The sequence below is a fragment of the Muscardinus avellanarius genome, assembly GCF_963383645.1.
Source record: "Muscardinus avellanarius genome assembly, chromosome: 3".
In the NCBI taxonomy this organism is placed as follows: Eukaryota; Metazoa; Chordata; class Mammalia; order Rodentia; family Gliridae; genus Muscardinus; species Muscardinus avellanarius.
Genome location: NC_137788.1, coordinates 67,508,584 through 67,529,953, shown reverse-complemented (window position 1 = coordinate 67,529,953; position 21,370 = coordinate 67,508,584). Strand labels below are relative to the sequence as shown.

General features: G+C 43.4%; 1 protein-coding gene across 1 annotated transcript in view; it reads right to left on the bottom strand.

Annotated features, from left to right (window-relative positions):
• The window catches only part of ST6GALNAC5 (ST6 N-acetylgalactosaminide alpha-2,6-sialyltransferase 5), a gene marked incomplete at both ends in the record, with an annotated part of 188,241 nt that overhangs the window by 12,399 nt on the left and 154,472 nt on the right, over positions 1-21,370 (bottom strand). The window contains one exon of the mRNA XM_080691167.1: positions 5,944-6,353. Within this exon, the coding sequence (XP_080547293.1) occupies positions 5,944-6,353 (410 nt within the window). The remainder of the gene's footprint in view (positions 1-5,943; positions 6,354-21,370) is intronic.

The window sequence follows — 21,370 nt, the reverse complement described above, 5'->3', positions numbered from 1 at the left end:
TTGTGACACTGAGCGATGCTCAAAGAATTTCTACATCACCAAAGATGATCAATGTTTTAGTCTCTGTGTTATCACAACTTGATATCCTGTGAGATGACAATATGTGTGAAAATTATTCATTAATTACAATACTTGACCGCTTATATATTTTCTTTTACCCTGGGCAGAATAGCTAATGAAGAATCTAACTTACTTACTTACTTACTTACTTACTTACTTACTTACTTACTTATATACTGTGCTAGGACTGAACCCAGGGTCTTGCACATACATGCAAAGCAAATGCTTTACATTCTCCCAGCTATATTTCCCAGCCCCTATAATGAATAATTGAAGCATGAATGGACTTGTGCATTTATCTATCTATAAATCTATCTATTGGTCACGTGGTTGATTGGTCTCAAAATCGAAGCTTGCCTTCAAATAGACTAACTCCATCATGACTGAACGTCTCAGGAAGAGTGCACTCATTTGGGAAGAGGGATAATGACTGGAGAGAAGAGCCAGAGGGATGCTTATATTTAAATGAGCATTTGCTTTTTTAATTTTCTTCTCAGCACATTCAGGGCCCTATGACAATTTTTATAGGAAGTCAAATATTGACAAGTTTATGGCATGAATCTGTGCATTCCATCATTCATTAATTTGCCCTTTCCGACATCTGTGCTCAGCTCTGGCAACGTGTGGAGCTTGAGGATAACAATGGAGACCTAACACCGAGGTCTGATTTGACCCTGGGAGAGTGACTTGGTCTACCGTGCTGCACTGCCGTGGATATTAATTTTGATTCTTTGGGGGTTGCCGCTTCTCTTCTTTTTACAGTGCTTATGGCACGCCTCATTAGCCAGTTTCAAACACCTTCTCCCCAAGGTCAGACTGTCTGCCTTTGCCTGGCCACAGCACCATGTGTGATGTGAATAACAGAGCGGCATGAAGGCTTGTCCACTTGCGCTGTGTCCCGTGCTTCCTTGAGAAGGAGGGGAGTTTGCAATTTGCATTATTCCATTTCACATAAGGACAGAAGAGGAGGAAGAGGAGGAGGAGGAGGAGGAGGAGGAGGAGGAGGAGGAGGAGGAGAAAGAAAGGAAAATAAAATGACTATTGACTATTTTAAAGGAGTACTTTGGTCAAATGATAGGCATGAGTGATTCAGTCATTCCTGCATTGTGGTTTCCAGTTTTTTTGTGTGTGTGGCTTCAACTTTCCAGTTTGTAAGCCCTTTATTCATTTTGCCTGCATTCCATCTCATCCCGACCCAGTAATGTTCTAGAAAGTGCATTTAGCAGCTCCTAAAAGCCAGGCATGGTGATGCATGCTTGTAATCCCAGCATTTGAGAGGCTAAAAAAGGAGGGTCCGGGTTTGTGGACAGCCTCAGTTACTTAGCAACTCAGTGAGACCCTGTTTCAAAAATAAAGAATAAAAAAACACAAAGCTGGAGTTGTAGCTCAGAGGTAGAATGCCCCTGGGTTCCATCCCAGTACTGCAAAATAAATAAATAAATAAATAAATAAATAAATAAATAAATAAAGTGAAATGAAATGAAATGAAATGAAATAAAATAAAAGGTGCTAAAAATGGGATCCACAAGGCTTGAATCTGACCTGTTTCTATCATAACCAGCTGGGTAACTGGAGGCAGTCTGTTGCTGATTTCTGACCCTAGATTTCTTAGCTGCAAAACAGGTACAAGATGCTCTGTTCCTCTGGGCGATCTGAGAACTAAACGTGAGAACACCCGTGGAAATCACCCCACAAAGTGTGTGGCTTTGGTGAGCTTCCTTCCTCCTCTCTTAGTTGCTAGGCTGAGGAAATGAAGTAAATAATAAAACTATTCCTTCCAGTGCTTTTGAGTATCCAGAAAGAAAATCCTTCCCACACTCTACCACGGGAGCGTTATGTAAGAGCCACCGTTAGTAGTGAGGGTAATAATGATAGAATTTGGGATATTCCAACCTCCATAAGTCTTAACAACCTCCCTTTTTGCCAGGGCTGTATATTTACACAGTCCTTGAGGCTGACAGAGCCTGGTGGGGGTCAGAGCTGTCTAAACTGCGGAGGGCAAGGGGACAGAGTGCCTTTTCTGAAGTTAAAGCCTTTATAGCCACATCTTGGTGCTGTGACAGCGTCCGGGTCAGTGACCGTGGCCGGGAGGGTGTGGTGCCCAGGAAGAGCCTGGCATGTACTTCTCTACCCAGGGTCTGGTCTGGGAATCACGCCCATCTCCCTGTGCTTCTAGAGCATCTAGACACCAAAGAGGGCTTCCCCAGGGACAGAGACTCCCCATCACTTCTGTTCTCTTTTGTGTGATGTAGTAGAGATCATAAGCCACAGCCTGAAATACAGGAGGATGTGGCTCTACAGAAAAAGGCTTTGTGGGTCAAAATGGGGAGAATATAAAGTAGCGGACTAAAGAAACTCAGGGGAGAGTTCTTTAAAGTGTCATTTTAAATTCCCCAGACTTCCTAAATAATACCCTTTTGGGATCACGTACTATAGAAATACTATTGCTTTGTACTGTCTTTCTAAAAAGATTTGAACTCTTTCTCCAACAAAGGAATATCTACTGTTTTTACACTTAATCAGCTGTAATGAAAGAATATGAAGAGCTGTCATGTGCTTATTAGGGAAAATTATCAGATATTCTTTTATATGATGAAGTAACACACTGAGCTGATAATTCTATAGTGCACACTAAATTACAATTAAAGGCCTTTCTGCTCCACCAGAATCTCATTTATAATCTCTATGGAAATATTCTTCCTGCAGTTATTTCATTTATGCTTCCTTTATCTAATTACTATAATATTGGTTCTGAATCATATTTTCCTAATGTACCCTTATTCAATTATAAAGTTATTTTCAAGTACAGTTACTTTCTAATATCAAAGAACACTACTTGGCCATCTATGTCATTTGTCATGCTTCTTAATTGCAGATTGTTCCTGAGACATTTTTTCCCTCCACTTTTAAAGTAGAGTGAAACTTCTATAAATCAACATCCACTGAATTATCCCATTTCTTTAAAATAGTAGCCTGAAATGTATGTCCTGAATGTAAGATCTGTAAATTAGGCATTCCACACTTAAGATTCCTTCAATACCTGCTGCTATTTGGGGGGGTTTCAGAAAATACACATACAAAGAAGTACTTAACCCCAAATGCTTTGTGTTTCAATTTACAGAAGTGGTTTTGTTCTAGAGAGCTATTTCTGACTTGGCTCTTTAAGCTTGGAGCAGGTTGCAGGTTAAGGATATAGATATAGAAGAATATAAAATCAATACAATATTAGCTTTTTAAGAACAGTTTTCTAAAGATAAGAAGCAGAAAGCTTCTGGAAGAGCCAATGTACTTTGGCACACTACAAATTCCTAAGTGTGGTTCTCCTTGCCTCCCGGAGGTACAGCTGGGCCCTAATAGGTAGATGCTGCAGAAGGAAGCCCAGGAGTCTACCTACAAAGATGTGGCTTCCTCCTTACCAGTTGAGATTACCAGAGAGATAGACAACATGAGCAGAAGTTTTCGCTGATCAGAATTCAGTGATGAGTAGGATAGTGATGTCTTGGTGCGAGGTTGTTCCCTAAGTGGCCAAAGGGTGGGATGATTTAGTCTCCAAGTTATCCCCACTTGACACGATCCCTTGAGGAGATCCAGAGTAATGTGTAATCATCCTAACTTGCCAGCCCTGAAGCAGAGTTTAGGAACACTTACATTTAGCAAACTATCATTAAACGAAAAAGAGAGAAGCGTTTTCTATTGAAGAGACAGTGCTTCAAGCAGTCAAATTAAACTGTAAATACTCCCTGCCCCGCTTCTTCATCCCTTAAAAAATGCTTTCTTAAAAAACTCAATCAAATGAGTAGCAGTCTCTCTTATCTGTGGGGCCTAAAGGGAAGTACAGGACTGGGTTTTATGGCTGTTGGTGATGAAGGCCAGGATCCTCAATGTGATCTACTGGCTGGATAAACATAGGTCCACTGGACCATCCAGGGAAGGAGCCCATGTGGCCAATGGCAGCAGTGCCCCCTCTCCCCACCCAAACCCACTCACTCGTGCCAGGGCCAGCCTGCAAAATGGTTGTGAAGATTCCAGGACTTAAAAAGACAGCCCCAAAGAGTTTGGGGAGCTGGAATTCAGTTTTTCATTAAGACTGTTCTCCAGGCATGTGCTGACTATGATAGCCAAATAACGGATGTAGAACTTCATATACTTTATTTTACCTATCACTTGACCTGTTCTTTTTTTATGTGCTAGGGAATCCAGGGGCATTCCACCTCTGAGATATACCTCTGAGATATACCTCTACCCCTACTTTTTATTATTATTATTTTGAAATAGGGTCTTACTAAGTTGCCGAGAGCCTTGCTAAATTGCTAAAGCTGGCCTTGTACCTGCAATCCTCCAGTCTCAGCCTCCCAACTACTGGGATTATAGACAGGTACCACCATGCTCGACAATTGAGTTGACACATAAGAAATTGGCTCAATGACGGCTTTTATAAGAAGAGTAACTTAAGTCACTATATGTATATTAACTATAAAAGTACATGTTTTAGGGTCATGAAATCACAGAGATGTAATCACTAGGCCAGATGGTTGGCAGTCACTTTTCACATGAGTCTCTACAATGTTAGATAATATGTTCAAGGTCACATGATTGTAGAGTGGTAGAGCTGGAGTTCAGACCCAGAGCTGTGTACCTGGTTTACTCCACACTGTGGCCTCCATTCCTCACTGACCTTTGTTTCACTGAGATTTGGGTAGTTTGTGATTCTTGTCTCTTGCTCCACCTTGGGCCACTTCACCCCGCTCTCCTGTGTGCAGCCACAGATCTCTTTTCCACCCCCTTGTCCACTTTTGGACCTCTTGGAACCCTGGGAAAGCTCCTTTCATGTCTCCCAGCTCCCCTCCTTCCTTGCACACATCCTTATTGGTTGTGTCTCAGCCCAAGCATACCTTTTTGAGAAAGCTTTCCCTCATTTAGAACAGCAATTTCCAAAGATGTTAAACTTCTAGTGAGAAATACATTTTGTATCATGATTGAGCATACATTCATACATACATACACACACATCCATATATGTATATATCTTTCATTTATTTTGAAAGTGTTCAATTTATTGTTTATAAGTATAGTCACAGGGGTGTGTCATTAATTTTAGAACATATTCATTATCTAAAAAACTCAATCAACCAAATCTACCTGAAATCAAGGATTTGGAAACAACCCTTGGCCTTACTGTGTGGAATGACTGCTGATACTGTCTGCTCCACTGCATTCCTCTCTCTTCCTTCCATTACATTCTTGCCATCATATCAGTACCCTGTTACATTAACTTCATGTCCCATTACTGAGTTCTAACTATCATTTTAGAAAACCTTGCCCTAGACCACAGCATATCTCCTGCTCTATGCTACGCACTGTGTTCGCTCCTCACAAGACCATCAACATATTGGCCACCACGATTAGGACTTTAAACCCTTGGAGGGCTGGGCCTTGTTTTTGACTGTATCCCCAGTAGCAGAAACAGGGCTGAGCCAGCAGCAGTAGGTACTCAATGTGCTCAATAAAGTTCAATTGACTGAATAAATGTTTGCCATTGAAAGGGAAAAATAAACCCATACACTTCTTTATGGTAAATGCTCACACAAGTCAGATGAAATGCGGTTAAGCTACTGGGGTGGACTTTTTACTAAGGTAAGCTAGCAGCCGTGTACCCTTTTCTTCAAAGTAGGGATTTGGCCCTGAATTATACAAACAAGGGTCTCAGTGTTTCATTTCACTTTGCCTTATAAATTCAACTTGGGCATCCAAGTGGCCAGCAGGACCCTGTGGGTGAGCTTTATCAATGACATGGGCAGTAGAGCCTGTCACACAATCCCTTAGCAAAACCTTTCCCCCACTATTCCTGCCTCCTCTCCACCCTCCTGCCCGGCACCGCTGTACCTGTCCTTGCCAGTCTCTTGCTTGAAGAGCTCGTCAAACTGCAGCATCTTGTGGCGCGTGATCATGAAGGCCTTCAGCCGGGGCAGCACCTGGCTGAGCAGCTGCAGGTTGTTGTACACCTGGCCCTTGCCGTCCCTCCGCATGTAGCTGCTGGGGCCCCAGAAGATGAACACGGTGCCCTGGCTCACGTTGAGCAGGTCGTGACGGTTGCGGAGGATCCTCTGGATGCTGGAGTGTGCGATGACCCTCAGGCTGGTGCGGTTGCCCACGTCGCGCCCATAGCCCCGGGTGGGGGCATCGTTCATGCGGATGACGCATTCTGTCTGGTCAATCTGGGGGCCTTGTCGACTGCGCAGCAGGTGCCCCGAGCTGGTCACCAGCGCACAGTCCCTGCAGTGCATTTTCAGGGGCTGGAAGGCAGGAGGGGGAGAAGGCCATTGTCAGGCACAAAGGTCTTAATCTGACACCAGCAGGGGACGTCCCTGCCTTGGAGCCCCTTCTCCACCCTCTGTGGCCAGATTATTCCATCTGCTGTGTGGATCTCCTACATTCTTTTTGAACTGGTGACAGGGAATGTTAAACTAGAGAGGTAAAGGGAAGATAAGAGAGGAGGGGGAAACGGAGAGCAAAGGAGAGAAGAGCTGCAAGTTGGCATATTGATTTGTTAAACATCAAAGAGGAGTTTTACTGATAGTATATAACCACACTGACACACTAACCCAGCAGGGCTGCCCTCACGGTCATTTTACAGGAGAATGACTCAGGCTTAGGAACATTAAGAAATTCGCCCAAGGATGAGTAACTGGTTACCAAGTTATGAAGGTGTACTTTCAAAACTAGATTTTTCTGAATCCAAAGTTCCAAGTCAAAGCAAAGACTATACTTTCAGTTGCTATGGCACTGGTTTTAATGCTCTCATATATTTTTAAAAAATATTAACTAAAGCATTTATTAAAATTTGTGGATATTGCACAAATGTCTACCCTAAATAAACATCATCTAAGAATTCTATGAAAAATGGCATGCAGATTGTAATCCCTCCAACGCCATAGTGCTGGAATGACAATTAGAATTATTTCCCCCATTTTAAGGGGGCAGAGAGAAACTGAGTTGGCCCATCTTCATGAATGAGAAGAAAGTCTCAAGTTCAGAGCCACAGAACTCACTCAGGGACCTTCTCTGCCCTGCAAACACGTGCCCCGGCAAGCCCTGGTCATGTAGTGCCCACAGAGAGGATTCCTACAGCAGTGGGCAGTGCTGAAGTAATGGTTTGCTTTCCAACACCTTTGTTCTAACAAATTAACAGTGCCCTGTTCATGTTTAATGAGAATTATCTCTTAGTTGCTGTTAGAGGGGAGTGGAATTAGAGCCTGAGGCCAAGGCCAGTGAGAGCAGAAGAAAATGACAGTGGAGGTGCTCTAAAGGATTGCCAAGGAACTTCACGCTGTTAGACCCCCAGAGACTCTGCCCCTCTTCTCTGTTATCTGGACATGTGGCCTCAGGAAATTGGGTCCGATTTAGTGCTCCATATGCTCAGTCTTGTATTTACTCTGGGAGTTTCCTGAGCCATGGCTTGTACCTCAGACCCTGCCTGAGGCCACCTGAGGGCAGTCACCTTCCCTTACTGCATAGTGTTTGCAAAGCACAGGGTCTGGGCTATGACGCATGGCTCAGCCTTATTCCTACCACCCGTTAGCTATGGGACATGGGTACGTCACTAACCTTCACAAACCTCAGTTGGTTCATTTCTGAGGAAAGTAACCCCTTCTTCCTTGGTGGGGTGGAGAAATTTAAGATAAACATGGTATTAGAATGAATCATTTGAAATTGCCAATATCTGACTTGCAATGGAGTATCTGACCAGCTATATTTCCAATATCTGACAGGAATTGCAAGTGGCTGAGCCGAATCCTTAGCATGGGATCTTTCAGTGATCATTCAATAAGTGATTGGTGCCCTGAGGATTCTCAGTTAGCGTGGAGCACACTGTAAGTTCTCACTAAATCAGTGCGGGATACTTTGGATTTGTAATTGCCACACAGGCTTGTGAAATGGGAAGTCCGCCATTGCAAATTCTCATGATTCATGCACATTCAATCACTTTTAGGTGTCAGGTGTTGTCTTAGGCAATCAAGTTGAAAATAAGAGGAAAAGAGAACCCTTAAAATTTTGCACTTTGGTAGGGGGCAGTAGGTCATTTGAGTGCATTAAGGTGTGTACTAGTGATGGGTTGTTTAGAGCACAACAAGGCTGAGGGTATAAAGAAAAGAGTGGTCAAGCAGCTAAGATTTATTAAATGTTCTCCACGTGCCAGCCACTGTTCCTACTTTTTAAATAGTTGTATTAATCTTTCGAATAGTCCTATGACTTAGATACTGTGTTATTGCCTACATTTTACAAATAAGAATATCCAGGGATAAAAAAGAGAAGCAGTTCACTCAAGATCACTCAGGAAATGAAAGAATTGGGATTAGAATTCAGAAAATCTGGCTACAGAGCCAATGGCATTGGCCATTATACTACTTTGGTGAGGTAGAATAAGAGTGTCACGGGTTGTTCACTTAACTTTTTCCTTCCTTCCTTCCTTCCTTCCTTCCTTCCTTCCTTCCTTCCTTCCTTCTTCCTTCCTTCCTCCCTCCCTCCCTCAGTCCCTTCCTCTCTCCCTCCCTCCATCTCTCCCTCCCTCCCTCCGTCCCTTCCTCCCTTCCCAGAAACGCAGTTATGATATTTCCCAATCAGTATTTTTCTTCCTCTGAGGGCAATTGGCTGGGTGGATGCAGTTAAAGGGCAGTTTTTCCATCCAATACCTCCACTTCTCAGAGGATCGATCATTCACAGTGGATGCATCCAGCTTGACTCTTATGTTTATGATGGTGAAACATGGGTGAGACCAGAGCTGGCCCTTGAGGATGAGCCATGTTCCAGATTTCCAGAAAGTGGCCCAAGTCCCCCCCCCCTCGAAAACTGCTAGTATCTGGAGGAAGGATTCCTTCTCAATCCCCTGGGTGAAACACTGGTCTGAGGAACAGCTTCACTGGCCCAAGGATGGAGGAAATACTTAACTTTGCTTCTCCTCATTTTACCTGCACACCCTGTACATAAATGATGAAGAGGGAGAGTTCAACAATGATTTATTCATTGATAGGGTTCCTGTTATATGCCAGGCACTGAACTTGTGCTATAGATAAAACAATCAATGAGACCTCCTTCTTTAGGACCATAATAGGTCAGGGAGAGGGCGCTCCCAGACTAACAATTACTAAGTGCTATAACTTGGTAAGTAGCACTTACTGCATAGTAAGTAAAGCCACACAGTAAATGCTATAGCTAATTAGGTACAGTGGGTCTTGGGACCAAAGATAAGGGAGCATCTGAGCCTGTCCTGAAAAGCCAGAGAGGTGGGAGGTCAGCCAAGAAGAAATTACGCCTTGGAAATTAACAGAGGAGATGATATATATATATATATATATATATATATATATATATATATATATATATATACAATTTTTTTTTCTTTTGTGGTTCTGGGGATGGAACCCAGGGGCATTCTACCTCTGAGCTATACCTCCAGCCTGATTTATTATTCTTTATTTTGAAGCAGGGTCTCACTAAATTGTGGAGGGCCTCACTAAGTAGCTGAGGCTGGCCGTGAACCTGCAATCCTCCTGTCTCAGCTTCCCAAGTACTGGGATTACAAGCATGTGCTACTATACCTGGCTGAGAAGACAGTTTTAAAAAGGAAAAAGTTTCAGTTGAACAGAAGTGACAGTGTTTAACTGTGGTTGGAAGTGAAGAAGTAGAGGCCAGAACTTGTGGTTGACAGAAGGTCAACAGAGGAGCAGGGCAGATCCGCAGGACTGACTACAATGCTCAGGGTGACAAATGACCCTTAGGGTGGCCATTCAAAGTGTTTGGGGTTATCTGCACTAAAAATTGTTAGCACCAAAAGTTCTGCATCTTGAGAAGCTCCTCAGTCCTGGGAAAACCAGGGTGGTTGGTCTATTATTAACACACTGCAATTGATGGAGAAGAACACACAAAAAGTTTTTACAGCTGGTTGTAGTGATGTATCCCTGTAATCCCAGTACTTAGGAGGCTGAGGCAGGAGGATCACAGGCTTTAGGCTAGAGCATTGTAACTTAACAAGACCTGCTTCAGTATGAAATATAAAAAGGGTTGGAGATGTAGCTTGGAGAAAGGATGCCCCTGGCTTTAATCCCCAGTACATAGGAAGGAAGGAAGGAAGGAAGGAAGGAAGGAAGGAAGGAAGGAAGGAAGGAAGGAAGAAGTTTCTTAAAAAAGAAGAAATATTTGCAAATAGAATGTTACTTAATAATGAGTTGGGCCAGGAGACTGAGAGTCTAAAGCTGTTTAAAACAAAGAGGGGCGCCAGGTGTGGTGGCGCACGCTTGTAATCCCTGCTCTTGGGAGGCAGAGACAGGAGGATCACGCAGGTTCAAAGTCAGCTGCGCTGGCTTAAGAGACCCTGTTTCCAAAAATAAAATAAGAGCATAGCCTGGAGGTAGAAGGGCTTCCAGGAACCCCAATACCACCACCAAAAAAAAAAAAAAAAAAAAAAAGAGAGGAGGGGATGAAGGACATACTCTGGGCCAGACAACACTGATTTACTAATTCATGCAAAAGGCCTTTACTAGCTGGACATGGTGGTGCGCGCTCATAATCCCAGTACTTGGGAAGCTGAGAAGGGAGGATCTAGGTTCTCAGCTAGCCTCAGCTACTTAGTAATGCCCTCCTCAACTTAGTGAGATTCTGTCTCAAAATAAAAAGAATAAATCGTAGGGCTGGGGATGTAGCTCGGAGGTAGAATGCCCTTCTTTCGATCCCTAGTACTGTCAAAAAACAAAACCAAAAGGCCTTTACTGAACAGTACATTTTCTTTGTATGGTTATTATGAAAGTTCATTTCAGTAGACCAAGGAAATCTGCTTTTTTTTTTCCCTCATCAGACATACCCAGGATTATGCTCCATTTTCCAGATTGATTTATAATCTAAGACATTATGGTTACTATTATTGGGAAAACATCTTGCAGAAAGGTCTTAGTAGAGTCTCTTTTTCCCCTAGTTCTTCATTCTGCCAGGATTTTTACAGCAGATATTGGTTCACAGGCGAAACAAACATCACCCCATTGACATCTTAGGGACCTTGTTCTCTTTCTCCCCTTTCTCTGCAGAAGAGACTTTCAGGGAGGCTGCTGTTCCTATGCATGCCCTCCTGGCCTTCTATGACAAGACACTACTGTTAGGTTCTAAGCCCCCACGGGGCAGGGGCAGGGCTGGAAGCCAGGAGGGAGGAAAACCCGCCTCCTTACCGTGCGGCTCCGGGATTCCCACAGAAAACCACTCCCCTTTGATAAAAAGGGGACGCGGCGATCTGAAGAGACAGAGACTTCTACACTCGTGGAAGGCTCTCTTCCACACACCAACGCCCCCCCACCCCACACCCGCGACACGGGGGTGGGGGAGGGAGCTGCTCGGGAATAGGGGCTGAACTAATAAAGACTTATGGCACCTGGACCGACGGTTTTCACGTGTCTGTGGGTGCAGAGGGACTACTGGCCAATCTTACAACTACCAGAGCATACTGGGGTTGACCCAGTCTTGGACGGCCCTCCCTCACCTTTCTTGCTCACCTGCCTGAGCTCTAGGCTATGGATTGCTTTGGGCATGGATACCCATTCTTTCAGTCATGCAGATGCACCCAACAATGCAAAAAAAAAAAAAAAAAAAAGACTGAAGTCTGAATTATGCCTTAAGTGCCTTTTGGTAAGCAGTGCCAGAAAGATGACAATAGCTCTTCTAAACATAATGCTATACCTCAAACAGCTGAGAAGAGCACGTACCAAAGGCAGAGTCACTTCCATAAGAGGAAATGAGGTCAGCTTTCAGCGTTCAGTGGGACTAATGATGTCTTGGAAGCAGAATAGACAAAAGTCATACAAATCACATAACCCTGCTTCTTAGGATGTGTTTTAGTCCTCTGAGAGACTAGTCCTCTGAGAGAGAGAGAGAGAGAGAGAGAGAGAGAGCGAGAGAGAAAGAGAAACCATGTTCCTCCACATCTCTGCACTATTAGAAGCCTTAGCATCTTTTTTTAAAATTTTTTTAATTTTTTTTATTGGTGCACTGTATTCATACATCCTAGTGGGATACAAACTTTTGTAGACATACATGCACACATCGCCCAGTCAGCCCCCACCAGAACCCCACCCCATTCTCTCCCCATCCCTCCCTCCCATGCTTGGCTTAGTGGTTGACATCTAGTATTATAGCAATTTATCCAAAATTAAAAATGATAATCTCACATAACAGTTTCATTTGTCTGATACCAAGCTTTTGATAACTTAAAGATAACATTTCAATATTTCTTTTTACTTTCTTTCTTACCAGAGAATATTTTTTTTCTATTTTTTTTAGGTGAAACTATCATATATTTATATATTTATTTTTCAGAAAAAAAATCTATCCTAATATGGAAAATGGACTCTAGATACCCAAAACGATCTTGAAAAAGAACAAAGCTAGAAGATATATATTTTCTGATTTCAAACCATAAAATGCTACAATAATTGAAACAGTGTAGTAGTATTCTAAAGGCAGATATATAAACCATTGGAGTTAAATAAAAGCCTAGATCTAAATTCTGCCCTATATTGTCAAGTTATTTTTGACAAGGTTTCCACGAATATTTGGTGGTGGAAATAATAATCTTTTAACTAAATATTGTTGAAACATAATAATTACATGGAAAAGAATAAAGTTGGACCCTTACCTAATCCCATATACAAATATTAACTCAAAATAGATAAAAGACCTAAATATAAATCTTAAGACTAAACTTTTAGGAGAAAATCTGGGTCATAAAACCTCACAACATTGAAATTGGCAGTGATTTCTTGGATATGATTTCAATGGCACAGGCAACAGAAGAGTATACAAACTCCCTAAAAAAAAAAAATTATTGTATATCCAAAGACAATGTAAACAGAGTTAACAGTTACTAATAGAATGGGATAAAATATTTCCAAATGCTATATCTGAAGGTATATTAATATTCCAACTAGGAATCCTAAAAATTAACAACAATAAAGGCAAACAATACCATTTAGAGATAGGTAAAAGACTAACATAAATAATGAATCTCCACAGATAACCAGTCTTAGTTGTCTGTTGGATGGAAACTCTTGTTTCTCTGGTTCTGGTGTGTGTTACCTATTTCTTCTTTGTAGTTAATCTCTTTGAGTATTTTCTCTAGTGCTGGTTTTGAAGACATAAATTCCTTCAGTTTCTGTTTGTCATGGAAGCTTCTTATTTCTCCATCTAATTTGATAGAAAGTTTTGCTGGGTAGGAGATTTTTGGCTGGAAGTTGTTTTCTTTCAGAGTTTGGAATATGTTACTCCAAGCCCTTCTGGCTCTAATGACTTGGTTTGGGAAGTCTGGAGTGATTCTAATTGGTTTGCCTCTGAATGTCACTTGGCCCTTTGTTTTTGTTGCCTTTAAGATTCTCTGCTTGGCTTCCACATTGGTCATTTTGACAATTATGTGGCGTGGGGATCCTCTTCTCCGATACTGTCTAAAGGGAGTTCTATAAGTTTCCTGGATCTGTGTATCAACCTCTTGCTCTATATTTGGAAAATTTTCTGCTATTACTTCCTTGAAGAGATTGTTGATCCCTTTGGTTTCACTTTCTTTTCCCTCCTCTATTCCAATTATTCTTAGGTTAGCTCTCTTAAAATGGGCCCATATTTCTTCAATATCAGATTCCTGCTGTCAGATATTTTTTTCTAGATTAGAAACTATGCGTTCATTTTTGGATTGCTCATCTTCTAAGAGTGAGATTCTGTTCTCCATGTGTTCTAATCGGTTGTTTGTGCTTTGAATTGAGGCCTTTACTTCATTAATTGCATCCTTTATCTCTTTTTGGCTCTCTCTGAGTTCTTTTCGAAGCACCTCTGTTATTTCTACAGTTATTTTCCTGATTTGATCTTCTAGAAATCTCTGATTTTCAGTTTTATCGGGTTCTGATGTTGTGGGGTTGTGGGCATTCATTGCTCCAGTATTATTCCTCTTTCCCATGATTTAGGAAGTTTGTGCCTTCTCTGGGTTCTTCCCTTGGGTCACTATGACTTCACTTAAGGTGTTCTGGATCTTGAGTCAGTAGTATCTCAGACCCCACTACTCCTTTACTGGGTTGTATCACAGAGTCTCCGACCCAGAGAGTCGATAGAGGCTGCTTTAGACTGTGGGGGGTGCCAGGTTGCACGTTCTCCGATGGTGTGATATCTCTGTCACCGCCCCTCCCCCACTGGGTCAAGTCCCAGGGAGTACAGTACTGGGATTTCTCCTCTGTGGCCCGCAATTTGACTCACTGTTCTTGAGTACGCAGATGTAGCTGTACTGGATTCGGTGAATTCTCTGCTGCTGCCGCCGGTGGCAATATGGCGCTGCTGCTACGCCCTCGGCCGTGAGGCTGGTGTATTTCTTCTTGGTTTTGATTTCCACTCTGAATCCCTGCGGCGTGTGCTGAGCTCAGCCACTGGGAGCTTTAGATTTTACCTGCGGCGAGAAATTCCGCCTGGCTGTTCCGCAGCGGCTCACCTCGGCTTGCTGTAGCCGTCCGGTGAAGTCGCCGTTGCCGCTGGCAGTATGGCGCTGCTGCCGTGGTCTCGGGCGTGAGGCCGGTGTATCTCCTTTGTGGCTCTGAGCTCTGTTCTCAGTCCACTTTCTCTCTGGAGCCTGGTGATTTTTTTGTTTCTCTGGTGATGGTGTTTTCTGGCTATGAAAGGCGCTGATTTTGTGGTAATGGAGATTAGGTGTTAGCGGGGCTCTTAAGCCCCGCTTTTCTCGGTCGCCATCTTCCCGGATGTCCAAGCCTTAGCATCTTAATGATATGGGGTAGAAATATTCATGCCTTAGTCAATTAAGATTCCCAGTGCAAGCCAGGCGTGGTGTCACAAGCCTGTAATCCCAGTACTTGGGTGGCCGAGACAGGAGGATCTGGGTTGGCGGACAGCCTCAGCTACTTATTTAGGCCCTCCCCAACTTAGTGAGACTCTGTTTCAAAAATAAAAAATAAAAAACTGGGTTGGGGGTATAGTTCAGAGGTAGAATGCCCCTGGGTTCAATCCCCAGCAACCCCCTCAACACGCACACATGCACGCATGCACACATACACAATATTCCTAATGCAATATTTACAAATTGGTCCTTAAGAACTAGGATGTTGAGTTGATGAATCCCTCCACAGAGCACAGAAAGGCTAACCTGTGGCTCAGCCTGTTAGCCTGGGGGATGAAACACCATGGAAGAGAACGCAGGAGAATTTTCTTCCTCACAAGACCTCCCTGGCTTCTTCCCCAGTGTTCAGCCTTCCAGATCCTTTGGGACATTTTCGTTCAAGTCTCATTTGAGGAGGAGCTCCATCCATGAACACCCATATTAGGTAACTGCAAATTTGGTAGGTAATCTGTTTTTTGTCTTCACCAATAAAACATATTAATACTGACTAGATAGAGGGATAAATAAATGAGTGAATGAAAACCAACCTCTTGTCTTCTTAATTCTTTGAGAAAACTACTTTCTGAGAGGGGGAAAAGTAGACAGAATATGTTGCCCTGATCAATGACTCATCTAGAAGCCCAGCCCTGGGCTCCAACACTGTGGAAAGAGAGGGAGTGGGCCACGGAAACCTCTGTCTGCAGAGAAGGAGGCTGTGGCCAGTTGCCTCCGGCAGCCTCTTTGCCCAGGGAGTCATAATGGCCAGAGCCCAGGGCATTGCCTGGAATTAATGGCTGGCTGGGAAAATGGCCCAGGACACAGTAAGGGCCATTAAGCCCAGCCAGTTATTAATCCCCAGTAAGAGTCCGATGCCAAGGTCATTAGAGCTGTTGCAAGGTGAAAAATGCCCAGGAAAATTCACAGTGCATGGAGTTACTGTTCTGCAGGCCACTGAGGCTCACAGATGCTGCCCATGCCCCTAGAAGCAAGGGCAGGAGCCTGTTGGAGGCAGCAGCACCCCCCCACCCTGCAGAGAGAGCGCGTGCATATTGACATATGCGCGTGCACACGCGGAGCTTGTATCCCCTCTGCATTTTGATAATTTGTAAGCATTTGCCATCAGTCTGGACCCTATGACAATGTCTTCAGCCTGGAGTGGCGCTCATGAATATTTTAGAGTGTTTTAGAATGTGTGAATGGATCCCCCACCCCTTTGCAAAAAAAAAAAAAAAAAAGACTGAAAACCAAACAAATCTCTAAACTCAGGGAATAGAGAAGCATGACAACTTTCATCACAACTAGCCCTCTTGGGCTCTGGTGACAGGAGTAATTCCTACTTGGGAAAGCATACTCAGGAAATCAAGGTGTGATTCTGTCACTGCCCGAGGAGCAAAGGCAGAGGGAATTCTCTTTGAGACCCAGCTGATGCCTCCGGAGCTTTTCTTAAGAGAATAGACCAGGCCAAGTCAAATTAAACTTGACACCTAAAACACCCAGTGATGTCCTTGCAAACATTTCCGCACGGCAATACCAGGCTTCACTTTTTAAAATTCTGATTTATTTGGCAGAGGGAAAGGTACCTCAGCGCGTAATGCCCATTAGCTCAGTAATGAGACCGGTCTTGCTCTGGGAGCTTGCCTGTTGGTCTGGAGCAAACATAAGATATATTAAATGGCTTCAGGTATTTTGAGCATCTCTGCATTTTCCAATCTAATGTTTTCTTGTAATTACGAGGCTTTTATTAGCTGTCAATCTCAGTCCAGGCTGACACTAGGCTTAAGCCATGCTGAGTCTTTGATGGGATTCACCAGAAAAAACGTTACCCTTCCAAAGAAGCTCCTTTTCCTGTTACTCAATGACAGGCCACCCGCCAGCCTCCAGGGCCCAGAGCCCTCTGCTCCACCCAGTCCACACTATTTGATTGCTACCCACTGGCTGGCTAAGGATGGACGAGCCCCAGGGCAGGAGGCAGTGTGGAGATGTGTTTCAAATATGTCTTGGTTGTCACTGGTTTTGAACCTAACAGTTCTACTCCTTAGGTGAGTAATTTGGGGGCACAGTTGCTGAGCTTTCAGAGCCCTCGTTTTTCATCTGTAACAAGAACATAGTAAAGCCAGTCTCAAAGAGGAGGTTTCCCATCTCAATTAACGGTGCACCTACCCTTCAGCCACTCATGCTCAAATTCAAGGGTCACTCTTTTTTTTTAATGGTACTGAGGTTTGAACTCAGGGGGCATTCAACCTCCTTGTTACTCTCTTAGCCCATTTTCCTTGTAGTTTCTGAAAGAGGGTCTCACTAAATTGCTGAGGCTGGCCCTGAACCTGAGACCCTCCTATCTCCACCTCCACGTACTGAGATTATAGGTGTGTGTCAGTATGCCTTGCTCGAGGTCATTCTTTTTTTGGGGGGCAGGGGTTGGAACCCAGGGGCATTCTACCTCTGAGCTACACCCCCAACCTTATTTTTTTATTCTTTATTTTGAAACATAATATGTTTCTGAGTTGCAAAAGGCCTCACTAGGTAGCTGAGGCTGGCTGTGAACCATGATTCTTCTGTCTCAGCCTTCCAAATGCTGAGAGTACAAGTGTGAGCCACCATGCCCAGCTTCAAGGTCATTCTTGATACCTCTTTTTCTCTATCTTGTACAACTAGTCCTACTGGATTTTCTTATACCCCTTCCTCTAACCTGACACTTTATTTATTTTTTTGCAGTACTGGGAATGGAACCCAGGGGCATTTTACCTCTGAGTTATACCCCCAGACCTATTTTTTTTTTTATTCTTTATTTTGAAACAAGGTCTCACTGAGTTGAAAAGGGCCTCATTAAGTAGCTGAGGCTGTCTGTGAGCCATGATGCTCCTGTCTCAGCTTCCCAAATACTGGGATTACAAGCGTGCACCACCACATCCAGCTCCATCATTTCTTATTATCCCTATTGCTACCATCTAAGTCACTACCATCTCCCGTGGGCTCCCTAGCACTCTCAGCTCCTGACTTCTCTCATTCTCTCTCTCCTCTCACTTTTCTTTTCTTAATAGTGCCTGGGGTTACCTTTAATATGTAAATGAGATCATATCATTCTCTTGCTTGAATATTCCAATGGCTTCCTATTGCTCTAGGAGTAAAAAACCAAACAGAATCAAACTAGCTAGCATATTCCCAAGATCTGCAGTTTCTATCCTTATCTGTCCCTCCAGCATCGACTTCTACAACGTGCTCCCTGGTTATACTGCTATCTCTTGGTGGGCGTTTGCTGTTTGTTGTGCTTCATGTTGGCTGCTCCCTAACCCAAAGCACTCTTCTCCTGATCCCTGAATGATGCTTCCTCCGCACCCTCAGGTGTCACCTCAAACCTCCCCTCTCCCTGCCCTAAGGGTCTTCCCTGCCAGCTCAGCCTAGAACAGCCATGTTCTTATCTCTCATTGCTCTTTTCCCTTACCCAGATTTTATTTTATTTATTTATTTTTATTTTCTAGTACTAGGGATTAAACATAGGGATATCCTTCCACCAAGTTAAATCCCCAGCCTTATTTTTTATTTTTTATTTTAAAATAGGTTCTTACTATGTTGCAGAGGGCCTCACTAAGTAGCTGAGACTGGCCACGAACCTGTGATCCTCCTGTCGCAGCCTCACAAGTACTGGGATTGCAAGTGTGTACCACCATGCCTGGATTTATTTTTTAAACTCATGTACCACTACTTAAAGTTACTTCAATTATTGGTTTGTGTATGTACACGTTTATTTTCTTTTTCCCTTCGAGGATGCAAGCTTCACAGAAAAAGGGGCATTATCTTATTCACACCGTGTGGTCAGCAGCAAGCACAGCCCCAACACAGAGCAGGTGTTTGACAACTATTTTGGAGCAAATAGTTGAATAAGAGACAGAGAGCACTTAGTGCAACGAGAATATGACGGGGTGTATTTGTTGTATTTAAGGATCACTATTCTGCTGGAAATCAGTTCCTGAGACTGTCTGACTGGGTAATTCGGTTTTATTTTCTAAAGCATAATATTTGAAATTTTGTGATTTTGTGTATATTACATAAGCATAGTCATCATGAAGTGGCCTTACAAGAGAGACCCAGGAAATCCCATTAGTTTTTATTTAATTGCATCCTATTTTTTAAATGTGTTTTTAACAGCTTTCTTGGAGGTATAATTTGCATAGCATAATATCACCCATTTTAAACATGAGTTGGGTAACCATCACCATGATCTAATGTTAGACTACTTCCCCCATCCCAAAAAGCAAGCCTATGCCCACTTAGAGTCATACTCTACTCCATTCCAGTCCTTGGAGACCTCTGATCTACTTTTTAATCTCTGTAGATGAGCCTTTTGTGAATATTTCAGGTAAATGAAACCTTTTCGTAGGAAATAGTTTTTCTTGTTGGTGGTTTTATTTTCTGCAGTTTCATTTATCCATGGTCAACTGTGGTTCAAACATGGAAAATTCCAGAAATAAACTATTCATCAGTATTAGCTCATGTGTCACTCTGAGTAGCACAATGAGATCTTGTGCTGTCCCACAAGATTAACCTCCCCTGAGAAAGGAGCCATCTCTTTGCCCAGGATCTCCACACACATATGCCAAATGATTAGTCAGTAGCAGTCTTGGTTTTCTGATGGGATTTATTTATTATTATTATTATTATTTTGCGGGTCTGGAGATGGAACTCAGAGGCATTTGACCTCCGAGATATGCCCCCTACCCTATTTTTTTATTCTTTATTTTGAAACAGGGTTGAACTAAGTTGTGAAGGGCCTCACTAAGTAGCTGAGGCTGCCCACGAACCGCGATCCTCAGGTCTCAGCCTCCCGAATGCTGGGATTACAAGCGTGCGCCACCATGCCCGGCTTCTGATGGGATTTTTCCAAGATCATGTGCTAAGTCAGCACCTGGAATGAACTGAGGTCTCCTAACTCTTAAAAAGCTACAAAACTCCAACCAGGCATGGTGGTGCATGCTTGTAATACAGTATTTGGGAGGCTGAGATAGGGGGCTCACAAGTTGGAAGTCAGACTCAGCAACTTAGCAAGACCCTGTTTCCAAAATAAATACATAATTATATTTAAAAATAGCTGGGGATGTAGCTCAGAGGAGAATGGTAGAATGACCAGAATGACCTTGGGTTTGATCCCCAGTACCCAGACGAAAAATAAACACATAAATAAAAATCTATGAAAATCCACTTAAGTCCATAGCCACTCAAAGTCACTGGGGACTTACTGAAAACACATCATGAGCTGATAGCACTCTTAGATGGAGCTGGAGAATGGAAGTGGTTTTGTGGAGATGGATAAGAAGGAACATTTCTCCTTTGGCGTGCTACCACAGTCAGCAGAGCTATCCGCCTTCGTACCACCTGCCTGCTGGTTTGGGATAAGTCCCCCAAAATAGGTAATAGCATCTTTAGCCTTGGTACATGGAAGACTCAGGATGCCTCTGTTCATGGCTGTGGCTGTTCTTTTATTTTTGATTGTTATGACCCTGGGGATTGAACCCAGTGGTGTTCTGCCTATGAACTATACCCCTGACCTTATTTTCTTTTTAATTTGAAACAGGGTCTCACCAAGTTATGAAAGCTGGCCTTGAACCTGGGATACTCCTTTTTCAGCCTCCCAAGTACTAGGATTACAGGCGTGTGTGTGACCATGCCCAACTAGATGGGGTTGCTTTTGTCCCAAATGTTAGGCCATCGGACTGCTCTCAGTCAGTACAGCCCCTTCAAGGCGGGCTGGTCAGGACCCTCCTCTCTGTTGTGGGTTGAATTGTGCCTCTCTCCAATGACATGCAGAAGCCCCAAGCCTCACTGCCTGTGGATGTAACCTTGTTTGGATATAGGATTTTTGCAAATGTGATTGAGATGTGAATCAAGATGAGGTCATGCTGAATTAGGGCGAGGCCTCAGTCTGGTCACTGGTGCAATTCTAAGACAAGATACAGAAAGACGAAGGGAGAGATTGGAGCGATGTGTCTACTCTCCGAGGAACACCGGGACTCCCAGGACAACCACCAGGAGCCAGAAGGTGCAAGGAGGGATTCTTTTCTAGAGCTTTCAAAGAAGACAGATGGGGTTGTGCTGATGCCTTTGTTTTAGACTTCTAGTTTCTGGAACCATGAACGGATAAATACCTGTTGTTTTAAGATACCTATTTTGGGGTAATTTGTTGTGGCAGCCCTAGGAAACTGGTACTTTATCACCATCGATGGTCCTGTGACCCTCTGCTTAACCTTCTCCCTCCAGTTCCCCACCTGCGGAAACTCCTCCATCATCGTGCAGCTTTTACCCTGGCTGCTTATTCTCTGCACAGCCACAGAGAGGAGTTCAAAGCACAATCCATTCTGGTTGCTTCCATGACTCTTATTTTTCATGGTTTTCATGGGAAACCATGACTCTCACTTAACT